The 23,418-nt window shown below is 37.3% G+C and overlaps 1 protein-coding gene and 1 long non-coding RNA gene across 24 annotated transcripts in view; one reads left to right on the top strand and one right to left on the bottom strand.

The window, feature by feature from the left end:
* Positions 1-23,418, bottom strand: part of LOC128779008 (uncharacterized) — a 182,381-nt gene that overhangs the window by 2,944 nt on the left and 156,019 nt on the right. The gene's annotated exons all lie outside the window — the stretch shown is intronic.
* The window catches only part of USP54 (ubiquitin specific peptidase 54), a 133,864-nt gene that overhangs the window by 66,634 nt on the left and 43,812 nt on the right, over positions 1-23,418 (top strand). For 22 of the 23 annotated variants that reach the window (XM_053909547.1, XM_053909550.1, XM_053909554.1 and 19 more), the window contains 2 exons: positions 3,597-4,169; positions 7,755-7,847. In XM_053909547.1, coding sequence (XP_053765522.1) covers positions 4,023-4,169; positions 7,755-7,847 — 240 coding nt within the window. In that variant the 5' untranslated portion in view covers positions 3,597-4,022. Of the gene's footprint in view, positions 1-3,596; positions 4,170-7,754; positions 7,848-19,202; positions 19,288-23,418 lie in introns of those variants that run through there. The other variant, XM_053909563.1, reaches the window with a different exon arrangement.

Here is a 23,418-nt window from a genome sequence, read left to right as displayed (position 1 = left end):
TATTCTATTTTATCCTCATATCTAATACTTTTATTTTATCATCATATCAGGCTTTTTTGCATTTATCTTTCTCTTCTCCTTTTTCTTTTTTTAAATTTTAGTTTGGGATTGCTTAATATCACCTGGCATGGTTATTATCTACTAGCTTAATGATTTTAGTCATTTTTTCATTGAATCATGAATACTGCATACATTACAAGGTAATTTCTACGTAATTTTAAATTCTTTTTTTTTTTTTTTTGCTGATATTAATTCTCTTTCAACTTAAAAAAAAATGATTTGAGGGGTGCTTGGGTGGCTCAGTTGGTTAAGCGTCCGACTTCAGCTCAGGTCACGATTTCGCGGTCCATGAGTTCGAGCCCCACGTCGGGCTCTGGGCTGATGGCTCAGAACCTGGAGCCTGCTTCTGATTCTGTGTCTTCCTCTCTCTCTGCCCCTCCCCCATTCATGCTCTGTCTCTCTCTGTCTCAAAAATAAATAAAAACTTTAAAAAAATGATTTGAAACTTATAGAGGAGTTATAAGAAATGGTACAAAGAATCCCCATATCCCTTTCAGTCACATTTACCGGTTGTTAACATTATTGCTATATTTATTGTACCATTTTCCCTTTCTCTTTGTATACACATATACACACACACGTATATATATATAAAATACACACACACACACGTATATTTTTCCCTTCTGAACCATTTCAGAGTACGTTGCAGATATTATGATCTTTTACCTCTAAATACTTGAATATTTATTACCTAAGATGTTTTATTTATTTATTTATTTATTTATTTATTTATTTATTTATTTTTAAAGGTTTATTTTATTTTTTGAGAGAGAGTGAGAGAGTAAGTGCAGGAGAGGCAGAGAGAGAGGGGAACAGAGGATCTGAAGTGGGATCCATGCTGATACCAGAGAGCCTGATGCGGGGCTCAAACTCACGAACTGCAAGATTGTGACCTGAGCTGAAGTCGGGTGCTTAACTGACTGAACCACCAGGTGCCTTAAAGTTCTGTTCTTTTTAAAAATAGGTTGTTTGGGGTACCTGGGTGTCACAATCATTAAGCCTCCAGCTCTTGCTTTTGGTTGGCTCAGATCATTACCTTGTGGTTCCTGAGATCAAGCCCAGCGTAGGGCTCTGCACTGACAGGGCAGAGCCTGCTTGGGATTCTCTCTCCCTCTTTCTTTGTCCTTTCCTCGCTCGTGCATGTGAGCTGTCTCTGTGTCTCTCAAAATAAATAAACAAACATTAAAAAAATAAAAATAGGTTGTTAGATGTGGGTATAATTCTTAATTGACTTTCTTATATATCTATAGTAGATGGTATAGTAGAAAGTGTGTGTGGTTTGGTGCTGGACCTACAATTGAAGTGAAATATTTTGTCATCAGTATTTCTTTGGATCATTTGTTACTGCCTCCTTTGACCTTATTCTTTCTGGCTCTCACCTCTAGTTTCTGACACACCTAACGCAAGTGTGAGGGCTTATTGCCTTACCCTACATAATGCTGCCATTCAGAGCCTGAGAATCTTTTTTTCTGTGACTGCTTTTTTTTTCCTCTTTGCTGCCTGAACTCAAGGGTGTGTATCATAGGGCAGGCTGAGTTTCAGTAAGTGTCTAATGCGGATAGTGGAAACCCCACCTGTCTGCCAAGTCCTTTTGGCTGTGAGCAAAGTGGAGGCTTGGTATGTCATTCCTTTGCAGCAGTTGAGCTGAAGGAATGCTGCATGTCTTGTTGGAAGTTGCTTAGTAGCTTCGAATGGGGTGTGTATGAGGGTGTGTATAGAGAGTTGAGGGTCTTTTAGTCTGTGTGGGAGACATGGAATCCTTCTTGGTGCCATGCTAGTCATCAGGGAGTATTTATTGAGTTCCTCCTTATGACCAGCACTGTGATAGGAACTTTTGGAATAGTATGATAAAATACATAATTAAGTCACAGTTTAATAGTCAAAAAATTCTAGTTCTGCCACTTACCAGTTTGATTTGAGCAAGTTAATGTCTTTAAGTCTCACTCTACTCTTCTGTAAAGAGGGAAGTATTAACACCTACATAATAGGTAAAGAATAAATAAAGAATGTAAGTATAGTGTTTAGCAGTTGTCTGACACTAGTTAGTATTTCATTTCATACAGTCATTCAGGATATATGACTGATACCATATAAAACAAATAGAGAGTAATAAAAACAAATAGAGGATAATATGACTCTACAGTGTATAGTCAAATACTTTAATTGTGACATGTAGATTATAAATAGTCTGGGAATTTAGAGAAGGGAAAGAACAGTCTTATGCAACCATTTAATGTTCCTGTGCCTCAGTTTTTCCACTGGACACACTGTGGATAATGGTAGATGATTTCTTAGAGAATGATTAAGATGTTTTAGCATTTTTGCTTTTTTAGGTGATCCATATGATGATAGGAAGTAAGGAAGGGAGAAGCTTGGGGAACTGTTAGAAACCAAATTTAACACTCAACATTCTTAATTTTTTACTTATGTGGACATGGCAGCCTTATATGAAAGCTTAAAGCTGGAGATTAGAAGATTTCCTTCTAGTAAAGGTGTTTGCTTTGGTATTTCTCCCCTGTTGCCTCACTGGAATTTTAATTAGTTGAAAAGTAATGTTGGTCAGTGGATTGCCTGTGATTGTGAGTGCCTCAGATATAATCTGAGGATTAAGTTATTTGTAACCCAAATTATCTCTCTGATCCTCTGGCAAAAATGAAACATACAAACAAACAGGGCAGGAGAAGATTTAGTTCTCCTGGACATGATATTAAGGGCATTTGGTTTACTTGCCATGAATATTTCTCTGAGATGGGACATTTCCTCAGAACAGAGCCCAGAGTGATAACTTGGCCTTCCCATCTTTAAATAGGCTTTCATAGCCATGAACATGTAAAACACCTCTAAAAATTTCTTTACTCACAATATCTAACAGAAACTGTTCCAATTCTTAATTTGGTGTATGTTTACTTGGTAATATTTTTGTTAGCTTGATTTTGGAAACTGTATTTGGTGTTCGTTTTGTCCTGATCAACTGTCTTCTAGAAAATTTCAGAGAAATTTCCTCTGAAAGAAAAACTACTCACACCTTTTTTTTTTTTCCTCTTTGGTTTGAGCGTTTCTCCCTTTTATTGTTGTTAAGGTTTTTTTTTTTTTTTTTTTTGCATTTTTGGTTTGTTTTTGTCATTGTTTGCCAAGGTTTCAAGTTTATAGTGAGAGGTGAGGCAACGTTGATCTTGGCAGAATAGCACAAAGCCAGGAGAGTCATTAAGTGACGCAAGCTTTTAGTTTTTTTTTTTTTTTTTCTTTTTGTTAAAGCTCTCTGGCACAGCTGGCTATTCTAGTCACAGAGGAAGAGAAGAGACTTTCTGAAGTTCTGAATGGAACGATGGAAGCTGTTTGGGGCATATTAAAAAAAGAGCAGCAGCAATAAGAACAAAAACTCCATATAATTCAAGCAAAATTTCTTACCTTTGTGGAATCTATGTCAGTTGTTTAGAACTTGAGTTTTTACTTCAGACGATGATGGGAAAAGGCAATAGAAGGCGAGGAGGGTTGCATTGGATTCTTGCTTATCTGTCTGCTTCTCCTTCCAGTTGGAAAGAATCTTCGGTCCACAAGAAGCATCATCAACAAGCCTAAGAATACATCCTACCCTGATCCTGGATCCTGTTGGAGTTGAGGACTGCAGGCACTTCACCACGATTTTATGGAGGCAATTCAAGAGAAATAGAAGGACGCAATACCTAAGGATTTCTCTGTTTGTGTTTGTACTGTGCCATGTTAAATTTTGGGCATTGTTTGGAGCAAATGGGGGACGGCTCTGTCATGTGGATCTAAGAGGATACCTGAGTTCCTTGAGCTACATAGATGATGTTTGGAAGGTTGTAAACTCCAAATATTTCAACACAGATTCATTGAATTCTGGATTATCTTTCACAAATCAGGACTTCAGCAGACAGAAACTCTTTCCCCAAAAATACAAAATCTTCTCTAAGTTTTCAAGCTAATTGTGAACAATAATGTCTTGGAAAAGAAATTATTTTTCAGGGGGCCGTGGTAGTGTCCAAGGCATGTTTACACCTCGAAGCTCAACCTCCATAGCCCCCAGCAAAGGTCTCAGCAATGAGCCAGGACAAAACAGCTGCTTCCTCAACAGTGCCCTGCAGGTAAGGGTAATTTCTTTCTTTTTGGTGAACTTTGACTTTTTAGTTGCAAATGCTGTGCTTCCAATAGCTCTTCTAAATATAATCCTTGATGGTCTTTGTTTGAGGTCAACAGCCTGAGATCATTTCTAAGTTTATCTGTGTGATTTTAGGCAAGTCACTTATCTCTGAACCTCAATTACCTCATTTATATGAAAAAGAGATTAATAATGATAATAGAAATAATGAGTGTAACTACTACTACTTACCTGCCTGAAGGAGAAAGAAAGTACGTGAACTAAATGATCTTAATACGTGATTATTGATTTGTTCTTGTTTTTTTTTTTTTTCTTTTGAGACAAAGATGTCTTATCACCGTACTTGCTTTTCTCTAGAAAAGAAAGCAAAGTTCTTTCCACAAGTCAAAGACCTTTCAGGTACATTACTTTTGTCTTATAATATATAGGCTCTTAGCATACACTGAATGGAGTCCAGTCTTTGTCCATTTCTTCATCCCCTTCCTCTGAGCTCTTTTGTAGTAGCTCATGATTGGTGTATGGACAGATATGCTTAAACAGAACTAGTGGAAAGTAAATTCCCCTAAGGTGTGATTATCTACTGCAGAGTTTCCCTTTTGGTGTTGCTTACCATACTAGTGATCTCAGAATCCCAGAGCTTCCTGTCTGTCTGCTTTGCCTTGTCAGGCCCATAGAATGTTAAGTTCATTCCTTTTGGCCTAACTTTCAAGTAATTACTTTCCCTTCTTTTCTGCTTCTCAGAGTAAAAGTAAATTGAATTTGCCATCCAAGGTAATTAACTTGGTAAAATATTAGTTTTATGCTTCAGACATAATGAGAAAATATCTTGCTATGATAGAAGAAAAACCAAGGCAATGTATTTGGTATGAAAAGTACTGGACTGGGGTGCCTGGGTGGCTCAATCAGTTGAGCATCTGACTTTGGCTCAGGTCATGATCTCACAGTTCATGAGTTCGAGCCACACATTGGGCCTGCTGCTGTCAGTGCAGAGCCTGGTTAGGATCCTCTGTCCCCCCCAACCCTCCACTCACACACTCTCTCTCAAAAGTAAATACTTAAAAAAACAAAAATAAAAAGTACTAGACTTATGAATTAGGAAACTTAGATTCTAGTTTTAGTTTGTCTGTAGACTAGCTCTGTGACCTTGTACAGGTAATAGTATTTCAGTTTACTCATTTATAATATAAGAATTTTGCTAAGCTTATTTATGTAATAAAGTTTCATATTCTCTCTCTCTGTTTTCAAATTTTTATTTGAAAACATTAAAAAATTCTATGCTGTCAAGCCTAGAGAAAGAGTTTAACTATATTCCCTAATTACTACTGTAAATTTCATGCAGTTGGGTAGGGTTGGTTCGGTTTTTTTTCCCCCAGATGATGCATATGGGTTTTTGAGTGACAGTGCATAAACTAATAATACTTTTTAAATTTAGAAGCAGGCAAAAAAAGGTATTGATATAGGTGTGTGTGTGTGTTTACCTCCTTTCTGGCCATAGTCCTGTTTTTATAATTCTGTTTCTTTCTGTATGTTCTATCTGTATTAAAACAATAATATTTATGGCTTTCTGTTCTAATTCCCAGCGCCATATGGACACATACTGGCACACACACACACACACACACTCACACACACTTCTATGTACTTAAAGATTGTGTCATTGATGGTTTTGGAGTGCCTGTTATAATCACGTTACAAGTTGAAAATAATTGTTTCTATGAACTAATATTCTGACTTTTGATATGAATGCTATGTTGGCCACAGATGTGTTGAACCCACTGTGTTTATTATAAAAAGGTGTTACTTATTTGGGAGTATAGTGCATTTCCAAGAACTTTTGGAATATGTACCTTGAAGACACATAAGTAAGAAGAAGCTCCAGAGCTGTGCTTTGTATGGGGCTCCGGAGGCATAGTGCCTTTTCATATATGATGCCATTTAAATGTTTCCCAAGCAAGAGGTGCCTGGGTGGCGCAGTCGGTTAAGTGTCAGACTCTTGATCTCGGCTCTGATCCATTATCTCATGGTTCGTGTATTCGAGCCCCACATTGGGCTGTGCACTGATGGTGCAGAGCCTGCTTGGGATTCTGTCTCTCCTCTCTGTTCCTCACCTGTTTGTGTGCATGCTCTCTCCCTCTCTCAAAATAAATAAATAAACTTAATTAAAAAATGTTACCCAAGCAAGAGGAACATCCTAAGGCATTAGGCTATATATTACATCATTTATCTTTTAATTAAAGTCCATAGTTTATTCAAATTTTCCTTAGTTTTTGCTTAGCATCTTCTTCTGTTCCAGGATCCCATCCAGGGTACCACAGTTACATTTGCTTGTCATGTCTCCTTAGGCTTTTCTTGGCTCTCTTTCACAAAATTTCCTTGTTTTTGATGATCTTGATAGTTTTGAGGAGTAGTACTAATCAAGTATTTTGTTGGATGTCCCACTATTGGGATTTGTTTGATATTTTTCTCATTGTGAGACTGGGGTTATAGGTTTTTGAGAAGAAGACCATAAAAATAAAGTGCCATTCTCATCATATCATATTTAGGTTACATACTATGAACATGATTTATCACTGTTGATATTACCATTTTTTTAATCTGTTGACATGAGGAACACACATCTCTCAGAAAGGTCCAAAAATTGAGAAATCCAACAAAGACAAAATTCCACACTATAATTCAAGCTTCTAAATAAGGTTTCAAATACCATATGATTTCACTTATATGTGGGATCTAAAAAACAAAACAAATGAATAAACAAACAAAAAGCAGAATCAGACCTATAAATATAGAGAACAAACTGGTGGTTGTCAGAGGGGAGGGTGATGAGGGGGATGGGCAAATGGGTGAAGGGGAGTGGGAGATACAGGCTTCTAGTTATGGAATGAAAAAGTCATGGGGAGGGACACCTGGCTGGCTGGCTGTAGATCATGTGACTCTTGATCTTGGGATTGTAAGTTTCAGCCCCACCTTGGGTGTGGAGATTCCTTTTTAAAAAATCTTAAAAAAAAAAAAAAAAAAAAAAAAAGATCTTGGGAATAAAAGGCACAGCATAGAGAATATAGTCAGTGGTATTGTGATAGTGTTGTATAATGACAGATGTCAGCTACACTTGTGTTGGTGAGCACAGCATAACGTATAAACTTGTGGAATTACTATGTTGTATCCCTGAAACTAATGTACATGTATCAACTATACTTCAAAAAACAAGTTTGTTCCAAAAAAAAAAAAAAAAAAATTGTTTCTTGTGTGGACAATTAAAGTAAACCCTTATTCTGCAGCTTTTAGCCCATAAATTTCCCCTTCAAGATCACATTTGATGTATGTTATACATTATTTTGTCTGTGTGACCTTCATTTTCAAAGTAATGTATTTTTCAGAATATAGTCTTCTGTCCCTTGTGTTAGCTAACTCACCCTTTTTGGCATTTGTTTTAATATACTAGAATGAGTTTTCTCTTGGGAATAAAGATATATTCAGAAGTCATTACCTATGTTTGCTTGAATTCTTGAATTTAAGATCAAATGGAGTCTTCTTATAAAGTACTGAAGTATTTCCCCTTTTTTATTGCCAGGTTTTATGGCACTTGGACATCTTTCGACGTAGCTTTAGGCAGCTTACAACTCACAAGTGCATGGGAGATTCCTGCATCTTTTGTGCTCTGAAGGTAAGTTCTTCAAATCTGTTTCTTCTCACTACCATTAGGCTGCCAGATGATCAATATTGAGGTAGTTTAATCAGGGGATGCTAAAGAATTTCTTACTGAATTATTTGCTTGTGGCTTAGTGCGAAAGATGATGTGATCAGTTTTGCTTGCTTCAGAGAATTGTTACTTGGCTTAGGTAGTCTGTTTTTCTGAACTTTCTTGCCCATACAGCTCTATTTAATGTGATAGGATACTATTGAGATGTGCTTAGACTTGGAGTATTTACCTGAAGAGCTAATTCTAAATTTTTATTTTGAAGGAATAAACAACCAAGTGTTTTTAGTGGAATTAGCTATTGTTTGTTAAAGCTAAATTTAACAACAAACTCTTCCTATTGAGAAAAGCCAGTACTAAAATTTTCCCGTTCCCTAAATGTTTCCCATTACCACATTTAATAGATTCCTTATACCTGTTCTTGACCCCATGATCTGATTCCCAAGTTTTTCATTTCTGAATAAAATGAAACCTGAGGATTCATTTAGAGACAAAGAAAATAGCAGAAAGTGAGAGATTTCTGACTCAGAGATTTTAGGTATGCTACTATAGAGGAAGAACTAGGTTGTATAAAAGGTCCATTTTCTATACTTTATCTGCTTTTCCAATATGTAGCTTCTCTGTGTTTTCTTGGTTTGTATGTACAATGGATTATTTATGGCTAGGTAAGTCTGTGTGAGTTCTGATAAACATCCAGAGTCATTTTTCAGTTTCAAGAAGTCTGAGTTCTTGGTTTGTCACAGGGATGCTTGGATGTGGTCATATGTTTTAGTTGCTTTTACATCTTGGAGTAAGAACTGTAACAAAATATCCAGGAGAATTTCCCAGTTGTATTGGTTATTTGCAACAACTGATTTAAGACGTTTTTTGAGCAGCATCACTTTGGAATTTTAAGTCCATGATGGGCACATATCTTTAGAAAGAGATGACTGAGTCTTCTGAACGTTTTACCACTTGGGTCACAAACATCTTTTTTCTCTTCCCCTTGGAAGCATTGGAACTTTTAGCAAAATATGTATTATTGATTAATTGGGGAGTTTAAATATGAATTTTAATAAAAGCAAATCTTTTACAAGTTGTAACATTTCTGACTATGCCCATTCAGACAGAAGTCCATCCACAAGGGAATTTGGCTTGATTTTCTGAAGGGTACACTGACATTAAGTATCTAATTTTATTTTTAAAATTTTTATTATTTTTATTTATTTATTTTTGAGACAGAGTGTGAGCAGGGGTGGAGGAGGGGCAGAGGGAGAGAGAGAATCTTAAGTAGGTTCCACACCTGGTGCAGAGCCTGACGTGGGGCTTGATCTCACAACCATGAGATCATGACCTAAGCCGACATCAAAAGTCGGATGCTTAACCGACTGAGCCACCCAGGTGCCCCAGTCTCTAATTTTATTTTATTTTATTAAAAAAAAAATTTTTTTTTTTAACGTTTATTTATTTTTGAGACAGAGAGAGACAGAGCATGAACGGGGGAGGGTCAGAGAGAGAGGGAGACACAGAATCTGAAACAGGCTCCAGGCTCTGAGCTGTCAGCACAGAGCCCGACGCAGGGCTCGAACTCACAGACTGCAAGATCATGACCTGGGCCGAAGTTGGACGCTTAACTGACTGAGCCACCCAGGCGCCCCCCCAGTCTCTACTTTTAAATAAACCAGAAATATATAGCCCTTTGGCTAGCAAATCGAAGAGAAGTCTGGTTCATAACATTTAAAAACTAAAAAGCCAAAGTAAGATACTTGCTAGAGAAATTTGAATCCTGGAGAAATCCCTGGTAGAAGAATCTCCTGAAACTGGAAACACTCATCTGTACCAGGAAGGGATGATAGACCCCCTCACATGCCTTTGTTTAGAACTGTACCATCTTCTTCATTGACCCAGAGGGGACTCTAATGAACTGATTGTCACAGTCTTGTGTTTCAGTTTCCAGAAGCACAAATTGGTACTATAATATAAATTAGAATCACTATATAAGCCAAAAAAGATGGAGAAAACCAGAGACTTTATGGGACACCTTCTGGATACCCAAGTACAGAAAGGAAGATATTTTTTAACTTATGAGGGCTGAGAATGTACCTTGGGACTCTTTCAGAGAAGCAATTGCTTATGGCAGATAGGTAAATGGGCTTAGGGAATCAAAGGCTCTATTTTGGATCTTCGTAACTCCAAGGAGTTCTACTACTTTCCTCGTCACATCATTGTCTCATCTATCCATTAGGTTTATTTTTCTTCACTGCTTCTTTTGTTATATTTGGGAGTATATTAAAAATTTGATGTTTTTCCTCAAAGTGCTTTTCATTCCCTCAGTGCTATATAAGTATTAAATAATGAAGCTCTAGTTTGCATTCTTTTAATTATTGTACACTTCATTTGAAACTTATTATAAATAGACTTATAGTGAGATGGATTAATTTGACAATATGGATGAGCTGAACTTCATTCTAATAGCTGAGAAATTTAAATTGTTAGAATAACCATATTTCTTCGTCCAGCCTGGAGGGCTTTCTTTTCTTTTTTTTTTTTCAATATATGAAATTTATTGTCAAATTGGTTTCCATACAACACCCAGTGCTCATCCCAAAAGGTGTCCTTCTCAATACCCATCACCCACCCTCCCCTCCCTCCTACCCCACATCAACCCTCAGTTTGTTCTCAGTTTTTTTTTTTCCAATATATGAAATTTATTGTCAAATTGGTTTCCATACAACACCCAGTGCTCATCCCAAAAGGTGCCCTCCTCAATACCCATCACCCACCCTCCCCTCCGTCCCACCCCCCATCAACCCTCAGTTTGTTCTCAGTTTTTAACAGCCTCTTATGCTTTGGCTCTCTCCCACTCTAACCTCTTTTTTTTTTTTTTTTTTCCTTCCCCTCCCCCATGGGTTTCTGTTCAGTTTCTCAGGATCCACATAAGAGTGAAAACATATGGTATCTGCCTTTCTCTGTATGGCTTATTTCACTTAGCATCACACTCTCCAGTTCCATCCACGTTGCTACAAAGGGCCATATTTCATTCTTTCTCATTGCCACGTAGTATTCCATTGTGTATATAAACCACAATTTCTTTATCCATTCATCAGTTGATGGACATTTAGGCTCTTTCCATAATTTGGCTATTGTTGAGAGTGCTGCTATAAACATTGGGGTACAAGTGCCCCTATGCATCAGTACTCCTGTATCCCTTGGGTAAATTCCTAGCAGTGCTATTGCTGGGTCATAGGGTAGGTCTATTTTTAATTTTCTGAAGAACCTCCACACTGTTTTCCAGAGTGGCTGCACCAGTTTGCATTCCCACCAACAGTGCAAGAGGGTTCCCGTTTCTCCACATCCTCTCCAGCATCTATAGTCTCCTGATTTGTTCATTTTGGCCACTCTGACTGGCGTGAGGTGATATCTGAGTGTGGTTTTGATTTGTGTTTCCCTGATAAGGAGCGACGTTGAGCATCTTTTCGTGTGCCTGTTGGCCATCTGGATGTCTTCTTTAGAGAAGTGTCTATTCATGTTTTCTGCCCATTTCTTCACTGGGTTATTTGTTTTTTGGGTGTGGAGTTTGGTGAGCTCTTTATAGATTTTGGATACTAGCCCTTTGTCCGATATGTCATTTGCAAATATCTTTTCCCATTCTGTTGGTTGCCTTTTAGTTTTGTTGGTTGTTTCCTTTGCCGTGCAGAAGCTTTTTATCTTCATAAGGTCCCAGTAATTCACTTTTGCTTTTAATTCCCTTGCCTTTGGGGATGTGTCGAGTAAGAGATTGCTACGGCTGAGGTCAGAGAGGTCTTTTCCTGCTTTCTCCTCTAGGGTTTGGATGGTTTCCTGTCTCAGATTCAGGTCCTTTATCCATGTTGAGTTTATTTTTGTGAATGGTGTGAGAAAGTGGTCTAGTTTCAACCTTCTGCATGTTGCTGTCCAGTTCTCCCAGCACCATTTGTTAAAGAGACTGTCTTTTTTCCATTGGATGTTCTTTCCTGCTTTGTCAAAGATTAGTTGGCCATACGTTTGTGGGTCTAGTTCTGGGGTTTCTATTCTATTCCATTGGTCTGTGTGTCTGTTTTTGTGCCAGAGGGCTTTATTTTCCAAGAGAAGAGAAGGGATGCTGAGTGGAAGAGTAAATCTGGGATGGATCATCAGCACCTGGAATGTCTCTTTTTTGTTCGCTACTTTAAAAATATTTGTATAGAATATGAAATAATTTGATTCATCTTTGAACTAGTTCTAGTCAGCATAATAAGACAAAAGGAAAGATAAAGATTAGGAAGGAAGAAACAAAGTTATCATTATTTGCAGATGATATGATTGGCTGTTAAAAAAAAATCCCAAAGCATCTACTGAGATATCAATAGAACCAATAAGAATTTAGCAGGTTGTTGCCTGTAAGATCAAGGTATGACCTTCAATTGCATTTTAATATACGAGCAACTAATAGAAAATGCAATTTAAAAGAAACTTTTAAATAGTAATACAGTATATAAAGTGATATGAATAAATCTAACAAAAAATATATGACATTTATATAAAATCCTCACAAAGACCCAGTATAATGAATAATCACAAAGTGAACATCCTTTAACAACTCTTTAGGTGAAAATAGAATACTGCCTGTACTATAGACATTTGAATCCTCCCTTCTTTCTCAATCACGTCTCCTCCTTTCTCCCAGGGGTAGCCAGTTTTCTAATGTTTGTGATAATCACTTTCTTGTTTTACCTGATAGTTTACTGCCTATGTATCTATTCTTAAACAATTGAATTTAAAAATTACCTGTTTTTGAAATTTATTGTAATTGGAATCATTCTAAATGAATCTGTGTGGGTGTGGGTGTGTGTGCGTGTATGTCTTCTTTAGTGCAGCAATATGTTAATAAGATCATCATATTGTTATGTGCAGGTTGACTTTGTTCATCTTCATTATCATATGGTATTTCATTGTGTAAATAAGCCAGTTTGTTTATCTATTCTATAGCTGGTAGTCATTTGGATTATTTACAGTTTTTAATTTTTAATGAACAATATTGCCAAGAACATTCTTATTTATATTTACATATGCATACATATTTCTCTTGCATATTTGCCCAGGAATGAAATTACTAGAATCATAGGATATGTATATCTTCAATTTTTTTTAAATTTTATAATACCAACTGTTTTCCAGTATTTCCGTATGTTTTCCAATGTGGTGATACTAATGTATATTCTGACCAGCAAGTTTGTCCTGGAAGTTGAGAAAATTTGATTCTGAAATTCTTATGACAAACAGGGAAGAATAGATATGACATTCTGTTTTTAATTTGAGAGACAGAGAGAGAGAGAGAGAGAGAGAGAATCTTAAGCAGTCTCCATGCTCAGTGCAGAGCCCCACATGGGGCTTGATCTCACGATCCTGAGATCATGACCTGAGCTGAAACCGAGTCGGATGCTGAACCAGCTGAGCCATCCAGGTGCCCCCAAGACAGAACATTCTTGAAGGATAATAACAAAATGAATGACTTGCCTTGTGTATCAGAGTAGACTAAGTTATGTTTTGGTAGCAAACTAAAATCTCAGTGATAAATATACAAAAGATTTATTTTCCATTCCCATTACTTGTCCACTGCAGTTTAGTAGGAAACCCTACTGATTATAGTCACTCAGGAATGCAGGTACCAAGTTGACTATTGGCCAAGGCAGAGGGAAAAAGAGCTCTGGAGGTTTTTGCACAGGCAGTTGAATGTTCAGCAGATCTCTTCTGCTCAGAGATCACAGACTCGAACTAATCATATGGCTCCAGTGAATCCTAAAAGGGCCAGGAAGTGTGATCCTATCAGAATCCTGGGGAGAGGGAAGAACCAGAAATATTTGGCAAAAGTACTAATGACTACCCTACTTTATCAGATATCAAGGCTTATAAAACTATATTAATTAAGACAATGTGCTGTCAACACAGTATGACTAATAAATCAGTGGAACAAAATCAAAAGTTCAGAAATACATATTTGGAAACTAGCTACTTGCCCTGTGAATCAAAGGAGAAAGTGGACTTTTCAACAAATGATGATTAGGTAATTGGTTATCTGAATAGAAAAAAGAAAAGTAAATTAGATCCCTATGTCATATTATTACCAAAAGTATGAATTTCAACTGAGCTAAGAACTAAAATGTGAAAGAAAACTTTTTTAAAAGTTTATTTGTTTATTTTTAGAGAGAGAGAGAGAGATTGTGGGGGGGGGGGGTGCAGAGAGAGAGAGAGAGAGAGAGAGAGAGAGAGAAATCCCAAGCAGGCTCCATACTGTCAGCACAGAGCCCAATGAGGGGCTTGAACTCACTAACCGTTATCATGACCTGAGCCAAAATCAAGAGTTGGACACTTAACCAATTAAGCCACCTAGGCACCTGGAAGGAAAACTTTAAGTTTTAGAAGAAAATATGAAAGAATATCATGGCCTCAGGGATAGACAGGATTTATTAAATAAGACATAAAAAATACTAAAAATAATTGATAACATTTTACTACAGAAAATTCAAGAACTTCTGTTCATCAGAAGACTCTAGTAGAGGGTAAGACCCAAGGCTACATGCCAGGAGGAAATATCGGCAATAAATTATATATCCCACAAAGGATTGGTATGCAGCATAGAACTCCCCAGAGAACTCCTATAAAGAATAAGTAAAAGATAATGGAGTCAGTGGGAAAATGGGAAAAACACATCAACAGGCATTTCTCAGTACAAGAAACCCAAAAGATCTTTAAGAATATGAAAGATTCTTATCCTCCCAAGTAATCTAAGAAATGTCAACCAGGGATGCCTGGTGGCTCAGTCGGTTAAGCATCTGTCTCTTGATTTTCGGCTCAGGCCATGGTCTCACGGCTTGTGGGTTCAAGCCCCTTGTTGGGCTCAGTGCTGACAGTGTGAGCCTGTTTGAGATTCTCTCTCTCTCTCTCTCTCTCTCTGTGCTCCTCCCCCACTTGTGTGCACACGTGTGCATGCGTTCTCTCTCTCTCTCTCTCTCTCTCTTTCTCTCAGAATAAATAGATGACTTTTTAAAAAAAGAGAAAAAAAGGAATTAAAGTAAATCAATACCCTTTAGATTATAAGAAAATTTAAAATTGGATAAAATTGTTACCCGAAAGGTGGAATAATAACTTATATACACTTGCTGGTTGGAATATAAATTGATACCACTACTTAGGGAAATATTTTGTCATTACATTTTTCAGGTAAAATTGAAGTAGCATATACCCTACCATTCAGTAATTCTACTCCTAGATACATATTGTAGAAAACTTCCTTGTATATACATATCAGAAGATATATTTGAGAATGTCCAAAGTAGTATTTTTCTGATTATAGAAAGATGGAAACAACCCATTCCAACTATAATAGAATATAATAGAATAGGTTTAAAAATTATGGTTTATTCCTAAAGTAAAACACTGTAGTAGTGAACATGAATAACCTGTAGCTACATATATCAGCTTGGATTAATCACAAAAACATTACAGTGAAGCAAGTCACAGAAGATTATATAAACTATGATTCCATTTATATACAAAGTAAAAATGGGCAGCACTAAACAACATGTTGTTCAGGGATACATATATGTGAGAAAGAGGGAATGATTTTCATAAAATTCAGGACAGTGGTTATCCCTGGAGGGAAGGAGATTATAATCAACTGGGAAGTTCCGCACTCATTAAGTTTTTCATTTCTTAAATTGGTTGTTGGACACATGGGCATTTCTTTTTATTCTTTGGCTAAATATATACATCATGCTTGTTTTTTATTAAAAAAATTTTTTTTTTACATTTATTTATTTTTGAGAGACAGAGAGAGAACACAAGTGGAGGAGGGGTGGAGAGAGAATGAGACACAGAATCTGAAACAGGCTCCAGGCTCTGAGCTCTCAGCACAGACCTGACGTGGGGCTTGAACCCACAAATCATGAGATCATGACCTGAGCCGAAGTCAATGCTGAACCGATTGAGCCACCCAGACATCCCGACTTGTTTTTTATTTAAAGATGATTTTTTTTTTTTTTAATGTGTATTTAGTTTTGAGACAGAGAGACACACACAGAGCATGAGCGGGGGAGGGGCAGAGAGAGGGAGACACAGAATCGGAAGCAGGCTCCAGGTTCTGAGCTGTCGTCAGCCCAGAGCCCAACGTGGGGCTCCAACCCACGAACTGTGAGATCATGACCTGAGTGAAGTTGGCACTCAACCGACTGAGCCACCCAGGTGCCCCTAAAGGAGGATTTTTATTATAAGTATAGGAAAGTACTACAGTCATTTTAGAAAAGCACATTGAATTGTAAAGAGAAAAATTGGAAATTGCATCACAGAGGTTGTCATTTCTCTTTATGCCTCCTCTTTGGTCAATGATATTTCTAGTAATAAGTCTTTCTGTTCACATATAGTAAAAAGAATATTTTTTTTCCAGACCCCTAAGTTGCCTCTCTATCTCTAGTATCATCCTATTTCATTTGTTTTAACCTAAGAATGTGCTGGAGTGCTATCTTGAAGTTACTCCTTTCTTATAACCTTGAAGTGGCTCCCAATTATTTCTTAAATCACTTAAAAATGTATGCTTATAGGCATTTAAAAAACTAGTTTCATACTTTTTTTCCCCTTCCTTTCCTTCCTGAGGCACTCTCCATTTCAGCTATGACAGCAGATGGTGTACTTCCTATGACTACATTGCAGATGTTATTCACTTTGCCTGGATCCCTTAGCACCCAAAACAATAACATAACAATAAACAAAACAACACATCCCTTTAAAATAAAACCACATCTAGTCCTTTCAGAATTCCATTTCAGAAACATATCTTCTTAATGAAGTTTTAAAAATGTTACCTCTATCTAGAACCATGATTGTTTTACTTAACAGTATTTAGCATGGCTGAATGAGTTTTTGGAAAGGTGGCTCAGCTTTTCTTCCCCGTTGGTATTCCTTATAGTGCTTGCACCATAATATAAATACGTAACTTTTCTGGGTTCATATATTCTTTTAGTAGTCCTTGGATTTTAGTTATAGAGTTTTGTGTACTTGCCTTTTTCTTCACTTTTTTCTTTTTGTCTTTTGTGCTCTCACTCTTGTTCTACTTGAGATTTTCATCATGACTTTTGGGTTTACACTTTTTTTAGTAGGTCTACTTAATATAGGCTGCTTTATGCCAAATTTAGTTAAGGAAGGGTGAGGTGTATGTGTGTGGTGGGGGTCGGGAAGAGTTGATGATGGGAAGATCTGCTGAAGAGTCAAAGCCTGGAGTTCTGTCAAGCAGAGCAGTTATCTGGTATCCTACAATTAAGTTACATGTTAACTTTGTGGTGTCCCAGCGTGGGTGTAATTCAGTATATTTAAATCCCATTTTTTCTCTGCCTCCTGTTTAAAAATTAGATGAATGTTTGGTGAAGCAAGTAAGAATTCCTTTTTGCTGGTACTTGGTGACCTGTTTGCATTCTTTAATGCTAAGTTTCAAATGTAAAATTCTTATTTCATAGATATTTTTCAAAACACAAAACTCCAAAATTCCTGCATTTGAGGTACTCTATCAGCACTTGCTCATTCTATAAAGTCAGAATTCTTTTATGTTGGAACATAATTGTTTAGCTCTAGAACTCAATGTTAAGAACAAAAAAGAGACACACACATGTTCCTAGATGAATCAAAAGCTAGCCAACTTTCCCTTAATCTAATGTTTTGGATGAAGGATTTGCCCTTCTAAGTCTGGCTGGAAGATGTGTATCCCTGTTTTTTTTTTTTTCTCCACTTTTTACTTTACCTTGCACCAATCTTTAAAATGCTTTTACTGTTGGTCTTATGTGAACACCTTTTGTTTAATGTTTTTACTTTCTCTTCTGCTCTCTGAATGTTTGTCAATGTTCTTGTGCCTTGTGACCTTCACCAGGTACCATAGTGTATGTTGTATCTAGAGCTTATAATTGCTTTTTGGAGGTTTATACGTAATATTTAGGATAATCCATTTGGTCCTGTAAAAATATATTGGGTTATTTTTCTGCATTACTTGATACTAAGTTCCTAACCTAATTTCAGCCTCAAAATTTTGCATGCAAATTATTAATGATCGCTTTCATTAAAAATAATTTGTCAGTGTGTCTTTCTTCTTATTTTGAGCCACAATGCGTTTCAACTCTGACTTAACAAAAAGATTTGTGGGCTAATTACTCTGTCCCTTCTGAATCTCCAAATTTATTCCCATCTAGTGTTACTAAAAGGTATTTCCTGACCTGAACTGTTGTCATGCCTATAGCCCAGAACTCTTATTTATTATTCATATTGAATCTGCCCTTGTGTCCCCAGCCCCCAGGGTATGACTTTGGTGTTGGCTTATTTATTTATCTCTGTCCAGGGAAGGAAATCCGTCCTCTGTACTTAGTATGCCACAATGATTTTGTTCTCCTTCCAGGGATTGTACTAGAGGCTTTGCAGTGTGCCAAGATGTAGGACAGAGTGTTTTTTGTTATAGGCAAAGAAGAATACTTCATTGATTGATTAAATTCAACAAATCTCCTCAATTAGTGATTTTTCTTTTAAGAATGTTAGTACAAGGCATCAAAGCCAGAGAATGGTGGTGATGGTGAGGGGTAGGTGAGGAGGAAATAGGTTTTTGTGTATAAGGTGTCCTGTAATGTAAGTTTGTATCTGTACAGCAGTAAGACTGTTCAAAAGGGGCAGGAAAGTCTGTGTTCTGCTGATAGCCCATCAGTTAATTGGAGGGAAATTTGAGAGTTCAGAGAATAAATACCTCAATATATTTTGTGTGTACCATGTAGCTGTTCCTCTACTGGAAAGCATAAGCACAGGGAGTAAAGTGGTATAAGAAATTACTCATTGTGCATTATCAGTCCAGTCCTTTTTTTGGTAGATTATTGGAACAGAAGGTTCTTCATTGTCCTGTGGTCATGGCCAATATCAGAGAAGAGTAAATCCATTATGTTAGACTATTTAAACCAGAAAATTAGATTTCTAATAGGTTATCTGGAGATTTTAGCTAGTAATCAACAGACCTCTCATGAGGAAGGTATATCCCTGTCTAATGCAAATATCATTTACTTGAGTTGAACTTCTTTGTTTTGCTTATCTCTGGGGTATGAGTATATTTGTGTGGTCTTTTGGTTAATCTTTCTTAGTCTTAAAGGCCTATTAGTTTGTACCTAAATATTCTCAACTAATTTAACCATTGATATAACTTGGAAAGTATAAAGTTGAGTCTTTCATCCTTTTTAAAATTTGGAGTTTAGAATTTTACATGATATTCAAATAGAGGGTTATGACTGCAAGGAAAAACATAGTAGATCATCATGATTCTTTCCTTTCCAGAATTTATGGCAGAGCCTGAAACTTATACAATCTCAAAATCTTTGTGCATGTCCAGAAGGGTCCCCCTTTTCATTTCCCCTGTGGGGTAAGTGGTTATGGTATTGATTGTCAAAATTTGATGTAAATACTGTTGGTAATCTCTAAGGTCCTGCATTTTTGATCTTGACAAAAATTAGCAAATTGACTATTATATTTTGTAAAATTTCAACATTAGTTTATGATTTCCTACTAAAAGCAATACCATCCTCTGGTGAATTTGGCCTGTCTCTGCTCTTTGGCTCTCTGTCTAGTGTCTTGAAGTCTTGGTGTTTCTTTCTGTGTCTGTCTTTGTGTGTATGTGGGTGTGTCTCTTTTGCAGAGGTAGCACAAATGAGTGTGATAGGTAGTTTATGATCATCTTTAACTTCACCACTGCAAGTCCAAAGTATTGGGTTATGAATTGAGTGTAAAAAAATCCAGAACTCATGGGGAGATATGGTATTGACAATTGGATTTACTTAAAGGGACTGATACAGGATATGCAGATAATTTTATAATCCGGAAATCCAGAAGGTAGGTATTTTTAGACATAAGGTTAAAGAATCCCAAGGGAGAAACTAGCCAGCTGTTCTCTGTCTTCCCCAATGTTGCAGCAAGAATTTCTATTAAACTGACTGGATATTTGATGATATTAAGGAATTATTATTACCTTTTTTTAGTGTGGTAATTATAGTATGATTAAATTTTAAACAAAGATTTCTTATGTTTTAGAGGCATATCCAAAATATTTATAGATGAATAATGTCTAGTATTTGATTGAGAATGATCTGGGAATGGGATGAGTGGGTGCGTTGTATATATGAAATGAGATTGGCCACAGTTGTTAAAGATAGATAATAGGTACATAGGAGTTGGTTGTGCTATTTTGTCTACCCTTGTATGTTTGAGATTTTCTGCAATAAAACATTAAAAATCCAATGTTACTGGTTTGGATGCCAAAATGGTAAACATTTACATGTTCTTTTCCCCTCTTGAAAGAGAATGTTTGAGATTCTTTTGAACACATAAAACTAGTGAAAATTCTCTTTTCTAGTAGTACTCAAGGAGTAGTACCTCCTTTATCTTTTTTTCAGAGGGTTGTTTTTACAAACAGGCTTGATTGGTCACGTTGAGGCTTACAATTTATTTAAGTCTATGATTTCTAGGAGGTGTGGAGAAAAGGAGTGATTATGAGAGCCAAAATGATGAGAGGTTTGGAAAGCCCGGGTCAAGAAGAGAAACCCTAAGAACTGAGTTAGTAGCAGTGCATAAAATGTATTGTGTCTTTGCAGAAGTTATTGTTGGACACCCTCCAGGAATGAGTTGGACTGCTAACTTTCCAAAGACCTAGGGCCCAGAACGCATCACATTTAGCTGTAGCCCTTCTTCTTGACTCCCATCTTCTCTACTCATGACTTTTTTTTAGAAGGCTAAGGCTAGGCTAAGAAATCCTGAGAGAGAAATAAACAGCTGTTCCTGCCTAAAGACAAAAGTCTGTGTTTTAGGGGGGAAAAAAACTGAAGCAACAGCTGCATTTGTAGATGCCAAAGCACAAAGAGTTTCTGTCTCTATGGCACTTTTATCTTATTTACATGGTTTTTACTAGTCCAGATAATTATGAGCTCCTGTGGGTAGAATTGTTTGCTACATGATCCAAGAGAAATGGGTGGGGAAGCACCTGCTTTTAGTCATTAAAGTCTTGTTGTTTTTGCACTGCATCCAAAAAAATAGTTAACAGACAAAAAGTAATTTGCCTTTTCGAGAATGAAAAGGAAGACCTCTTTGGTTTCACTTTGTGAAGAAGAGCAGAGAGAAACGTCAAAGGTGGGTTTTCTCTGTTAATTGAAATGAAACCATCAGGACCCCATAGGGAAAAATGATTCCTGGGTTTTGGTTCTTCCTGCCCTTTCTCACTCCCTGCCGCAGAACTCAGCAATTGGAAGAATACCAGTTTTTGTTCCTTATTGGTCCTACCACCTGTTCTTACTTCTGAACTAAATGTTCTTGGCTTTCTTTGGTGTGAACAGGATCTCCCTCTGGGAAAGGTGGCAGGAGGGTGAAAAAGGGAGCAGGAGGAGGCCCGTTCCAGCCCTGTGCTCATGTGAGAGGGACACACAGGGGTTAGTGTGCTGCCCTAACAGAGGGGCTTTGTACTACAGCTTCTTCCAGAGCTACAGCTCCACAGATGCATGCTGGGAGCGCTCAGGCTGCTTTATTCCTGATACACTTGCTTTTTCCTAACAATAGCAGAGCAAGACTGATAACAATAATTACAATAAAATAAAGAAGATGCAGGCATTCTGAGTACATTCAGATACTCAGTGTGTATGGAGAAAGTTGCCTGTAATTAAGAGATGAGAAAAGAATATAGTTTGGAGATGTTGATGCCACTGAACACAAGAGTCAGATCTGTTGTTGCATATCGAGTGTGGATATAAGCAGAGCTCTGACTATGTCTTTTCCTTTCTGTGTTGAAACCCTTCTTATCTAATCATGGGAAATCTGCCTCTCTTGAGTAAGAGCAACAGAAGGAGAAGTGGTTTGTCTTTCTTACCCAGATTTCAGAGACTAGGGAGGTCGTTCAAGGTAGATGGCATTTCTGACGCACGGTCAGTAGCAGACAGGCTCCTTAGTAACCTAAAATATAATAATAATGATAATGATGTTGATGATAATGATAATGATGATGACAGCTAATACTTAGATAAGCACTTATATAGCCAGGCATTAGTCTAAGATATAGATAGACAGGTAGATAGAGAAAAAGATAATTTATTTAATCTGTAAATAACCCTAGGAGATAACTACTATTACTGATCGTTATTTATTTATTTATTTATTTTTTATTTAAAATGTTCAAATTCTATTTATTTTGAGAGAGAGATAGCGTGAGCAGGGAAGGGGGTAGAGAGAGAGGAAGAGAGAGAGAGAATTCCAAGCAGGCTCTGCACTGTCAGTGCACAGCCCGACACGTGACTGGAACTAATGAAACCATGATCATGACCTGAGCCAAAAACAAGAGTCAGACGCTTAACCAACTGAGCCACCCAGGCACCCCCACCCACTAATCCTCTTTTAAAATTTTGTTTTGTTTTGTTTGTTTATTCTTTGAGAGAGAGAGAGAGAGAGAACGAGCACAAGCAGAGGAGGGCAGAGAGAGGGTGACACAGAATCTTAAGTAGGCTCCAGGCTCTGAGCTGTCACACAGAGCCCGACACGGGGCTCAAACTCATGAACCGCGAGATCATGACCTAAGCCAAAGTAGGATGGTTAACCGAGCCACCCAGGCAACCCCACTCAGTAATCCTCTTTTAGAGGTACCTGGGTGGCTCAGTCAGTTAAGTGTCCAGCTCTTGATCTTGGCTTAGGTCATGATCTCATGGTTCATGGGATTGAGCCTCACATATGGCTCTGCACTGACAGCGTGGAGCCTGCTTGGGATTCTCTCTCTCCCTCTCTCTTTGCCCCTCCCACTCTCACTCTCTATCTGTCAAAATAAATTGAAAGAAAGAAAGAAAGAAAGAAAGAAAGAAAGAAAGAAAGAAAGAAAAGAAAGAAAGAAACTGGGGGTGCCTGGCTAGCTGTCAGTAGAGTATGTGACTCTTGATCTATGGGTCATGAGTTTGAGCCCCATGTTAGGCATAGAGATTACTTAAAAATAAAATCTTAAAAAAAAAAAAAAAAAAAGGAAACTGAAGACTAGGGAAGTTAAGTAACTTTTCTAAGGTCATAGAAATGGTAAATTTTGGACTGGGGTTTGGGATCCAGATAGTTTGGTTCCGTAGTCCATGCTCTTAATTATTACTCTATGCCATCTCTCAGTGGAGCCCTGTCCTTTCTCAAGCAGGGTCATCTGAACCACAGAACACAGTAAGTGCCTTGAGTGACTGTTCTTTTAATTCTCTCTGGATGATAACATAACAACTGTTATACATAGGAGAGAAGTTAGTTCATTAATAATTGTTGATGCCTTAGAGTATTAGGGCTTAATTCTTGAGGGAACTCAGTTGAGAAAGACTAAAGGGGCTGTAGTTTGCAAATATCACATTTGTACAGAACTATCCTGGAAGTCATTTCCCACTGGTTTGTTTTGGAAGCAGTTTTGGACTCTGGACAAAGGACCAAACCTCATCCATCTCTTGCTCTAGAGATAGAGCCTTTGTCAGCACTAATATCTTAGTAATATCTTAGTATTAAC

Source organism: Panthera pardus, unplaced genomic scaffold (assembly GCF_024362965.1).
Source record: "Panthera pardus isolate Hobbes unplaced genomic scaffold, ASM2436296v1 HiC_scaffold_22, whole genome shotgun sequence".
NCBI lineage: Eukaryota > Metazoa > Chordata > Mammalia > Carnivora > Felidae > Panthera > Panthera pardus.
This window is presented reverse-complemented; position numbering and strand designations above follow the sequence as displayed.